General features: G+C 40.7%; 1 protein-coding gene across 1 annotated transcript in view; it reads right to left on the bottom strand.

The window, feature by feature from the left end:
* Positions 1 to 12290, bottom strand: part of LOC109423124 (mucin-5AC) — a 232087-nt gene that overhangs the window by 153827 nt on the left and 65970 nt on the right. The window contains exon 2 of the mRNA XM_019698034.3: positions 4345 to 4827. Coding sequence (XP_019553579.3) covers positions 4345 to 4827 — 483 coding nt within the window. The remainder of the gene's footprint in view (positions 1 to 4344; positions 4828 to 12290) is intronic.

Below are 12290 nucleotides of genomic sequence, written 5' to 3' on the forward strand. Positions count from 1 at the left end.
ATCAAGGGATGTTTTATATTCTGGGATGTTCTAGGTGTTCCAAATTGTCCTAGAGTAGAAGGACTTCACTACAAGAATAATTTTATGTATTTTCGCCACAAATAATTGCATTGCATAACCCTCTGTGATCCGTGAAGCTCTTGACATCTGCAATGTCATTTAGATACATCATAGGGATATCCCAGATCAGCCAAACTACCTTGGAGCTCAGAACTTCAGGTCTACACTCGTAACAATAGCCATATCTGTTATACTGAGTAACGCTGCATAATCAACCGCGGTTACTGGAGTAGTCTGAAGTCTACTAGCTTAACATAACCCTTTGGGACATTCAGGGTCGTCCAAACTGATCTATAATGAAGTCCTTCAAATCTACAAGAATAACTATGTGTTTTCGCCATAAATAATAGTATTGTATAATCTGGTGGAATCCGTGAAGTTCTTGAAATCTCATTCATGTTCAAAAGTCATTTAGAGACACTACAGGGATATTCCAGGGCAGCCAAACTACCTTGGAGTTCAGAACTTCAGGTCTACACTTGTAACAGTAGCAATATTTGTTATACTGAGTAACGTTGCATAATTACCCGCGGTTACTGGAGCCATCTGAAGTCTACTATTTTGTTTTAGCTCTTTGGGATATTCAAGGTCGTCCGAAATGTTCTATAATGAAGTCCTTCAAATCGACAAGAAAATGCTATGTATTTTCATCATAAATAATAGTATTGCATAATCTGCTGGGATCCGTGAAGCTCTTGAAATCTCAAATGTCATTCAAAGATACTATAGGGATATTCCAGGTCAGCCAAACCACCTTGGAGTTCAGAACTTCAGGTCTACACTCGTAACAATGGCACAAATTTCCCAAATGGAGGAGAACGTGCCTCTAGAGCCGACCTACTGATACACTCGTAACAGTAGCCATAGCTGTTTAACTGAGTAACGAAGCATAATCAACCGTGGTTACTGGAACAATCTGAAGTCTTCTTGCTTATTATTACCCTTTGGGATATTCACGGTCGTCCAAATTGTTCTATAATGAAGTTCTTCTAATCTACAAGAATGTCTTTATGTTTTTTCACCACTAATAATAGTATTGCATAATTTGCTGAGATCCCTGAAGCTCTTGAAATCTCAAATGTCATTTAGAGACACTATAGGGATATTTCAGGTCAGCCAAACTACCTTGGAGGTCAGAACTTCAGGTCTACATTCGTAACAACAGCCATATCTGCAATACTAAGTAACGTTGCATATTTATCTGTGGTTACTGGACCAATCTGAAGGCTACTTTTTATTTTTCACCTTCAAGACATTTAGGGTCGGGAAAACTATTCTAAAATGGAGTCCTTCAAATCTACAAGAAAAACTTTGTGTTTTCGCCATAAATAACAGCATAACTATAACATAATCTGCTGAGATCCGTGAAGCTTTTGAAATCTTAAAAGTTATTTAGAGACACTATGGAAATATTCCAGGTCAGCCAAATTATCTTCCAAGATGAACTCCAGTTCAGATTATCCCGAACTTGTACTATGTCATAGTCTCTGGTTATATTCTGTGAGCTCCAGTAAGTATAATAGATTCTACAACATAACTCTTTATAGCCAAAACAGAAGCTTCAATTACTGTAGATGCTAGATAATAAACACCAAAACAGTTTGGATGGCCCCAGCTGATATCATGATGTCTATTGAGCTTTCAGAAGACTTACTGGACATGATAGATTACAAATCGGAGCTTTGTATAATGAAAGCAATTACCGTTACACCGGTATACTATAGGATCTAAACTCAAGATCAGTTTGGATGACCTAGGATATCCCGACTGATGTAATACTCTCTATTGAACTTTCAGAAGACTGACTGGACATGATAGATTACAAATCGTAGCTTTATATAATGAAAGAAGTTACCGTTACACCCGTAGACTTTAGGATCTAAACTAAAGAACAGTTTGGATGACCTAGGATATCCCGACTGATCTGATACTCTCTATTGAACTTTCAGAAGATCTACTGGACCTGATAGATTACAAACCAAAGCTTTGTATAATGAAAGAAGCTAACGTTACGCCCGTAGACTATAGGATTCAAACTTAAGAACAGTTTGGATGACCTAGGATATCCCGACTGATGTAATACTCTCTATTGAACATTCAGAAGACTTACTGGATATGATAGATCACAAATCGTAGCTTTGTATAATGAAAGAAGTTACCGTTACACCTGTTGACTTTCGGATCTAAACTCAAGAACAGTTTGGATGACCTAGGATAACTCGACTGATCTTATACTATCAATTGAACTTTCAGAAGACTTACTGGACATGATAGATTACAAATGAAAACTTTTTATAATGACAGAAGTTACCGTTACACCCGTAGACTTTAGGATCTAAACTCAAGAACAGTTTGGAAGACCTAGGATGTCCGGAAAAAATATTCTGCATAATATTCTACCTTTTTCATACTATTGAGCACCAAAACTACAGAAATAAGTAGATAAAACTTGGAAAAATTCCGGCTTCAAAGGATTAAAGAGACTTTCAGCCCAGCTACACCGTTTTTGGAACACCATGCGATTTTTTTTTTCAATTATGAAATAGAAACAGATCAAAAAACATCCAGTTACGGAAGAGGATACTGGAAGATCAAAGATTTTCTTCTACGCAATGATGGTTTATCACAAGAGTTTGCGGAAGTATATGAGAGCCTTCACTCTAGAAAAAAGTATTTACATAATTTTGCGGAATGGTGGAGCTTCGATGTCAAAAATTAGATCAAGCTGTTTTACAATTTAAAGTTTTTTGAATTTTCCCAGCGCACAAGTCTCGAAAAGGAAGTGTGGTATACAAAATTAAAAGAATTGGAAGATCGAAAATTGAATGGAGAAAATGTAGGTGACGAGATGTCCGTAGCCAAGTCAAGAATTGTAAATGTTGAAAATCAACGTCTGCAGCTAATTTGTTCAAGCTTTCAACCCAGTACGATGTTAGAGGCTGAAAAATTTGGTATCTGCCAAGATTAAAAATTAGTTAAAATGCAAGTAACCAAATTCGTATACAATAAAAAAAATGATGACGGCGTTTTATGCAATAATGATCAGACGAGAAAAATGGTTTACGAGCGTTACAGACATCTTTTTGAAAAGCGGTTCCCAACCTTTTTGAGATGGCGACCCCCTTTACAAATTGTCAAAGAATCTGGGGTCCAATGGAAATTTTCAGAAAAAAAAAATTGAATTTAATGAGCGAAACCGAGTTTTTTGGGTGCAGTGACGAATCCAGAAATTTACTGTGGGAGGGATTTTTGACGACCAATGATACGTAAACAATGACGGCATGTACATTCAATTGGAGTCGTAGCTGAAAAATAGCGGCGCAGCCAAAAAATTTTTCATCTGAAGACGTTTTATATTGAAAATTTGTTCTTCAATTTGTGGCTTTTGAGGGTGGCGGTATACAAAAACAAAAATTGGTAACATTTTTTTGGACTGGCCTCACGGCCCTCCAGGGGGTCGCGGACCACCGCTTGGCAACCCGTATTTTTTATGAAACCAAAAATCATGAGAATACTCTCTCTATGTTAGATTCTATTAGGAAAACACTTAGTGACAATTCCAAACAGATATTAGTGGATCCAACAACTGAAGATAAGCTGTATAGTACTATCAAATGTAGAACAATGAAGAAATCGTCAGATGGCATCACTTATCTCGTTTATTTTTCTTTGCTTAAAAAAGATTTGCTAAAACTTTTTCATGGAATTTATTCTGGTGAAATTTTACCAATTGAATATATTATAAATTAAATTAAAATGTAACGCTAATTCCAAAAGCTGGAAACAAAGATGATCTAAATAATTACAGGCCAATCAGTTTGTTAAACTCTGATTACATGCTTTTTTCGCGAAATTGCTAGTGGCGCTGCGCCATCCGGAATTTTGATATGTTTTCTACTGTCGACCGGTATCGACAAAGCTGTCTTTTGCTAGCTTGAATAGTTGTTGCACACTACTGCTTTTATAATACAGCAACGTTCCGTAAACTCATTTTGTGCGTTTAAACTTTATTTTTTTCATTAGTTCCTTGTACAATTTGAGAATAAACCTCCCACTTTTTCTTCAAGATAGATGTTGAAAGCGAGGTTTGCAGCGTTAAAGATATTGAAAACGCGTAAAAATTCTTACAATGTTTATAAACATTTTTGGAAAAGGGTCGATAAAGTCAGAAAATGACGACATATGGGATTTCATACCATACATAATTTAACGAAGTCAAATCTGTCGTTGTTCGAGGGGAATCACATTGTGAATTGTCATATAAGTACAAAGCAATCGACTTACCTTGCAGTCTTCGCAATGGTGGATAATCGAGTACGGCTGTCCGCAGTCGTACCGCACCAGCACCTCGGTGAACTCGCAGGTGATCCTGGCGGCCAGCGCGTCCGTCTCCAGCAGGTCACTCAGCATCCTAACACAGTCTGAACCACCGCTCAACACTCTGGCGTACGCCTCGTTGTGCAGCGCGCTGCCAACAGTACGTTCACAACAATGTCTTAAACGTAACGTTTTCAACTTGGTCGCAATATCTGACGGCGATTTTTTACAAATTTGTGCTGGACTCTCTTCATTGTCGCCCAAATAGTCAAGGCACTGTTGTTTATCATTTAACCGGTTCTCCATGCTATATTTAGTATTATCAATATGGGTTGCCTTATATTTACTATTTTTATTATTAGACTTAGCCGAGCATGGCGGTGGACACCGCGGTGGACCAGGACCTTCGTCTATCCAGGCCACAGGCAGTGTACCGGCTGAACATTGACCCTGGAATGAAAAGATGGAAAACAAATTGCTGTTTACTAGAGGACTTTCAAAAGTAACGACATTCTTCAAGGCAACAACTTTCAGAATTCCGATCCAAATCCATCCACCGAAATTGCTTTCATAAATTTACTGCAGGTATTTTGACACCGCCGTTATTAACAACATAAAAATAAATTCCTTGTCATCAAAACAAGTACATCACCTCAGGAGAAGAAGTAAAAGCATATGTCACAGGCGGATCAAAAACCCGAAGGCAGGCGAATTAATGTGGGTTACTTCAATGCACATAATGACGTAATTGAATTGTTTGTCACGCCGCACCTCCATCAACGTCCTCCTCATGTTACACACCACCGGCGAGGACGCGCCATCGTCGCTTGGCTTGGCAGAGCCCTTAATCATTTCGGCTCTCGGTTCTTCTGGCTCAGGCCTAGCCCTGCCACTGACATCCTTACCACGAGGTTGGTCTTTTTTCGTACACCCCGGAGGCAACCAAGCTGCTGGCACTCTGGCAGACGCGGCGCAGGCCGGTGAGCTTATCAACGAAGGGTGTGGGCGTACTACCCCCCACCCAGATGACGTCGTTCCATGATCGCTTTCCGACTTTGAATTGGAACCGGGTGCGGGGCGGTGGTGGAGCTTTTACTCACGACTACCATCCCGATGAATGCGACCGACGACGTCGTCGGTGACGGTTGCCACCCACGCTGTTTTACTCAGCTGGGTGGTAGGAGAGAAAAAAAGTGGTTATAATGATAGCACGCTGCTCGTTGGTTGTCCGTTTGTGTGGAGCAGAGGCTCATATCTCACAGATGTATTTACTGTTTTGCTACCTCTACTCATGAAAAATTGATAACCCGAAAATAGCAGCAAATTTGTCAATTAGTGTAAATGACCAAATCTTACTTAATTGATATTAGTAACGCAGATGCTTGTCCATGTAGGATGCTGATCGATACTGGGTAGATAGAAAACGCATATGGACCTAGAGAGCAGTAGCATGTGAAACTTTGACATCGTTTCGAAGCTGTATCCAATCCATCTACTCTACATATCAAGTTTAATAATTGGCACCGCTTTGTTTTAGCAGTCTACGTGTGGTTTTCCTTTACTTCAAGCAAAATGTTGAAGCTATTCAGTTATCAAATTACTACACTCAAACCTCCATTTAGGTAGGATCCATTTAGGTAAAATCTATTTAGGTCCCTCCATTAAGGTAACGTTACCTAAATGGAATTTGATTGTGTTCAGATCAGTTGGAGTACTTAAGATTAGGTATAGGATTGGTTTATGGGAAGAAGTAGTGAGTGGTGTTAGGGGGTGGGTATGGGGGGAGGGGGAAGCAATGTTGCTCCCTAAACAACCCCCCCCCCCCACCCCCCCCCCCCCCCCCATATAGCCGAGGCGGTAAACGCACGGGTATTCAGCATGACCATGCTGAGGGTGACGGGTTCGATTCCCGGTCGGTCCAGGATCTTTTTGTAAAGGAAATTTCCTTGACTTCCTTGGGCATAGAGTATCTTCGTGCCTGCCACACGATATACGAATGCAAAATGGTCAATTGGCAGAGGAAGCTCTCAGTTAATAACTGTGGAAGTGCTCAAAGAACACTAAGCTGAGAAGCAGGCTTTGTCCCAATGTGGACGTTACGCCAAGAAGAGAGAGACCCCCCCCCCTTCAATGCAGTGTTGAAAAGTGTCAGTATCCAGCATCGTTTCATCCTTTCATCATTCAATTGATAACAGCTCCACCATTGATGACGTCAAACCCGACATCAACCTATCATTCACCTGTTTTTATTTTGGCCACCAAACCCAACATAGACGTAACAGTTGTTCGATGTTGGTCCAACAATGGCCCAACATACGATAAAAATTTACCCGACTTTGACCCGACATTGAATAATTTTTCAGTCTGGCGGAATTTTGCAGGGTTTTTCGTGTTTCTTGCCCAGCTAGTTATTAGAATGACAATTCTGATCCAAGACCCTCCAAAATCCCCGAGAACGCCCCTGAAGCCCCTCCCCTCCTGAAACACACCCCCTCCTGAAACTCCTTGAAAGCCATCTGAAACTCCGCATGACCTCCTTTAAATCTCCTGTAACTCTCCCTTGTTGAACTTCTTTGCAACCTTGTAATCCTTTTAGGTAATAAACTGAATCCATTTAGGTAATGAATCCATTTAGGTAAAAATTCTATTTAGGCAGTCCCGACTCATTACCTAAATGGAGGTTATGAGGTCGACGCAAAATATCCAAAGAAACCGGAAGTTTCCATCATCCCATACACTTTTTATAGCAACTAATTGTCACTTCTCGACAGGAAAAACCGGAAACTCCTCAGCCATTTTTGTCGAACTTCTTACCTTACCCATCTCCTTTCTCCATCCTTATAAATTGTCCAACTACCCTCTTCATTGCGCCAGTTGTGCCATCGGACAGCTAATTAAATGAATTATCAAGGTTGTGGAACGAATTGCCGTGAATTATTCACAGTACATCCGACCGAATATCAACCTGTTTCTGTTGCTGCTCAGCTTCTTCTGGTCCCCCACTGAGTGACGGCGCGTCTGCCATGGCTGCCCGGCCCGGTCTCTGTGCATGATGTTGGCTAAAATTAGACGAAATTTTTGCCACCACTTCACTATCATATGTTTTCCTGACTGGCGGGCGACGGCAGCGCGGCAACACAGCAGACAACGCTTCCGGATAAAACGGTGCAAATGCAAACCTGGGTATCACGGCGTCTACCGTACGGCTCCAAACGAAATTAATCTCTCGTGAATCCGACGGGTCTGCGTTGCTGCTGCCACTTAATTTTTCATGGCGCAGCGCTGCCTGGCTGCATTAAGCTGGATCCGATGCTCGTCCCAATGTCGAAACCCGGTGCATAAAGTCAAGTGGTTATCGCCGCTGTTTGGATGTACTAACACCACCTCTTGCTTCAGTGAATAGCAATAGGGTAACATCCATTTGTAACATAGCGCAAAAAGGCGATCTTTTCAGCACTGAACAAACATTATCTATACCCTTTAAAGTAAGGTTGTTTGTGAACGACACCTAATGTAGAAGTACTATATATTGTTAGGTTAGCCAGCGGTGGCATGGCTGCTTCTGACTTCAGCTAGATTAAGGCGCGGCGTACCGAGCGTCTGCAAATTAAGAAGGTGCAGCTCGAACAGCGTCTAATTTCTAGCATTCAGCGACTGAGTATGAAATAGCTCCTTCAAAGCGATGTATGAAGCACGACCGCGGTAAAGTAGCCTGCTGAAACCTTAAAATTAAGTAAATTGATTCAAAACATTAAATAAAGCAGCCGCGTTGGGCTCGTAGTTCGTGATCTGCAGGATGTCCACGTGACAGCTATCCAGGAGATATGCTATTCAAAAACTGAAAAACACGAATTCCGAGCGAAGAATTTTATCGCTAGCACTTCATCAAAGAACCACATATCATCTTGATACTACAACAGTGACGATACAGAATATCGTGGAGTTTTCTTCATAATGATCGCGTTGCAGATAAAGCGAGTTATTTGAAAGTCGATAATCTGTGTATTTAGAGTCATGAGCAAATTCCTCAACTTTAGCCAAATCAGCATCCATATTGTCAACGAACGAAAAGTCCGATGACTTGAAGCATAGGTTCTTTGGAAGCCTTGATAAAGCTTGTGGAGAGTGCTCAAACCAAGATGTGAAGATAATCATCGAAGAAGCATATTCATAAATCGGCAAAGGAAGTTTCTTTTGACCGGTCATTGGTACGGATAACCTTCATTTGGTTACCAACAAAAACGGTTTGTAGCTTGTGACATTCGCTGCTGATAGGAGAATGGTAATCAGCAGTACCTATTTTGGATGTAAAAATATCCGAAAACAGTCGACATCCGGGTGGTGACGCTTTCTCCCAGATAGACCAAGCGCTGATCGACGCGCGAAATTTTAGAGACGTCAAAGATGACCACAAGAAAGCATGGATCGGAACGATATGCAGAGGTTTTATGCAACGCCTTCTTTCATAGACGAGGTCACAACAGCCATTAGAGGACTGAAGAAGGACTGAGGAAGGACGAACTCCCGTCCGAGCTTCTCAAACACGGCAGTGAGCAGCTATATTATTATATTGATGAAATGGGAAGAGTAAGAACTGCCTGCTAGTTGGTTGGATGGTCTCATTTGCCCTCCATACAAAAAAGGGCATCGACTTGAGTGCGCGAATTACTGGGGAATAACTCTTCTCAATTTAGCGTACAAAATGTAGTCTGGATATCTGTTTTACAGGCCGATTGAGGAATCCTTCGTCGGCGAATACCAGGTGGGTTTCCGTGAGGGCCGATAAACGACGGATGAGATATTCACCCTGCGGCAGATTCTTGCTTCCATCATCTGTTTATTGATTTCAAGGCGTACGATTCAGTGAAGAGAAACAAGTTATGGCAGATTATAATCGAACATGGCTTGACAAATCTAAATCAAGTGTACGGTTTGCGGATGAAGTACGTAACCTTATATGGACTGAAGCAGGGCGTTCATACATTTTAAGAGGGAACTGCGAGGATTGAACTAACGACAAGTACATGATTGCTGGTGGTTAATGTCGGTCAGGCCGTGGTAGTGGTGGCGAAGTGGTGCTAGATGGTGAAAAGTTTGATGTTGTGGACGAATTTGTTTGTCTTGGATTCTAGTGACGTGTGATAATGATGTTACCCGCGGGGTGAGAAGACGGATTACGGTTGCAAATCTGGTCTTTTTCGGTCTGCTAAACTAGCTGAACGTAGGCTGCAAACGAAAGCGAAACTCGCGTTGTACAAGACACTGATTCATCCGGTTGCTTTATACGGTCATGAAACGTGGACGTTGAAAGAAGTTTATCGGAGAGGCTTTGGAGTCTTCGAACGTAAAGTGCTGTGATCGATACTCGGCGGCAAACTGAAGGATGGCATTTGGCGGCATCTCATGAACTACGAATTGTACCAAGTATATAAAGATATGGATGTAATGAAGCGAATAAAACAGGGCAGGCTGCGGTGGGCTTTGCACGTAGCTCGTATGTCGGAGGAACGACAAGCCAAAATCATGTTCAGCTTTTTGCAGTTGAGGAGGATCTAAGGACTCTATACGTTCAGGGTGACTGAAAGCGATTGGTTCAGAACCGAAACCAGTGGAGGCAGATCTTTTATTCGGCGTAGACTCACCGCTACGAGTTGTAGCCCATCAAGTATATCAAGTAAGTAGGCAACTGCCAATGGTGCGCGACACAAGACACTAGATAAAGCAATGGTGGCCAGCCACGTGGAAGGATCATTTTGAATGTTTGTTGAATGTAGTTAATAAAGGAGCACCCAGAAACAGAATTAACATAGTTGAATATGGTCAACAGTTGAACTACAAATAGTGGATGAAGTTAAGAAGGTCCTTAGGGGAGACTGAGGAGACTGAGGAGACTTGATCCCTGGGGAGACTTGTTCCCCCCATATTTTCTCGGAATCAAAAACGGTTTTCTTCTTGCATATTTCTTCCAAAACTACATCTTGACAGACGACAATGTTTTGGTTACAATTGATTTTGATTGTGCATTGCATTATTTTTTAATGGCTGATGGTTTGTTTTCAATCCTTCAGAAATCTTTTAGGCGATTCCGAAAAATCTCAATAACTTTGTGAAAGTTGAACCAAATTGTGTCAAAATTTTACAGCACATAGTGTAAATAAGATATCATCAAACGTATTTATCCAAATAAGGCTATTATATAAATATTTGAATTAATGCAGCTTGGTATATACAACAGTGACATGGGGAGACTTGATCCCTCCAGGATTACACACACACATTATACATGTGGAAAATAAAATTCTATTTGGAGGCCTCTATTTACTCGGAATTCTAGTATATGCAATGATAACACGTGTCAGATAAATATTGTTTTATTACACTCTATAAAAAGAGGGATCAATTTTCCCCATTTTCAAAATACAGCATAACCTTAACAATTTAAGGTAATCTTATAATTTCAAATTCACCATATTCTTCAAAAATACAAGAAAACTTGAAATAAAAAGAAATAGGAAGCGTCTGGAGTTATTTTCCCTTTAAATTATCCATGTGCTCAAAAGGGGATCAATTGTGGCCCATTTATGAAAAATACATTATAAGACATGCCTCCATAAAAACACAGTTTTGAAAACTTTAACAATAATTTAAAGTCCTTCTGTTGTGTATAAAGTTTCAATAGATGTTTACCTTCCATTCTGTACGAAACACGGATCAAGTTTTGTGTTTTTCTTGAAGTTACGGGCAAATTAAGAAAAAGGGATCAAGTCTACTCAGTCTCCCATAACCTTTGGAGCATATGACCCCGGCGATGAAACCGAGCATAACAAACGTATTAGACAATAGCGAGGTTGGCAACGGCAAAGCAAGCCGGCTCTAAAAAGTTGAAGAGGAAATCACCAAGGCCCGGGGTTAGCCCATGGAGTAATCACTAAAATAATGTAAAGTGGGTCATTGAGAGAATCCTGGAGGAATTCCTGAAATAATCCTAATTCTTGACCAGAATCAATGAAGAAATCCTTAGAGGAATCCCTAAAGAAAATTCAAGAAATCAAGACAACTGGAAGAATACCGAAAGAAATAAATTTCAGAATTCCAAGAGAAATCCTTTGCAGTATTTTGGAGAAATGCCTGAAAGAATTTCCAAGAAACCAGGGAAGGTACAATGAAAGATTCTCAGAAGAAGTTATTGAAACAATCCCGGGAAAAAATGACGGAAAACCTATTAAAGAATCTCAGGAGACATCAAAGAAAGCATCTTGGGAAGAACCTCTTGGGAGGAATTCAAAGAAGAATCTTTGATGGACACTCGAGAGAAAAAAAAACCGGGAGAAAGCATTGAAGGATACCTGGAGAAATCTCAGAATGAATTCCTGAAGCAATCCAGGATGAATCTCTAACTGAATTTTGAGAGAAATGCCTGAAAGAATGCCGGGTAGAGTTCCAGGGGAATATTCTTGCTGGAATCCCGGAAGCAAGTCCTGAAGAAATCCCTGAAGCCTGGGAAAAAAACACAAAAAGAATCCTGGAGGAACCCCTGATGAAATGTCGGAAAATATCCCTGAAGAAATCCTCGGAGAATTCCTAAGAATCCCGAAACGAAACCAAATATTCCCGGTAAGGATTCCTAATGGAATCTAGAAGGAAGCTCTATCTAATGGAAACCCTAGCGAAGTCACCGAATAAATCCCGGGAAAATGCCGGGAGACTCAGGGAAAAATCAATGAATAAATATTAGTGAAAATTTCTGAAGGAATCCCGCGAGGATTAATTCAAGGATTTTTTTTAAATACCCGGAAGGAATTCGTAAAAGAACCTCATGAGAAACCAATTATTTAATCCCGAATAGAACACCTGGGATAATTCCGGAATCAATCCCAGAAGAAATCCCGGGATAAATCCATACAGGAAAAATC

This window comes from Aedes albopictus, chromosome 2 (genome assembly GCF_035046485.1).
Source record: "Aedes albopictus strain Foshan chromosome 2, AalbF5, whole genome shotgun sequence".
Lineage (NCBI taxonomy): Eukaryota > Metazoa > Arthropoda > Insecta > Diptera > Culicidae > Aedes > Aedes albopictus.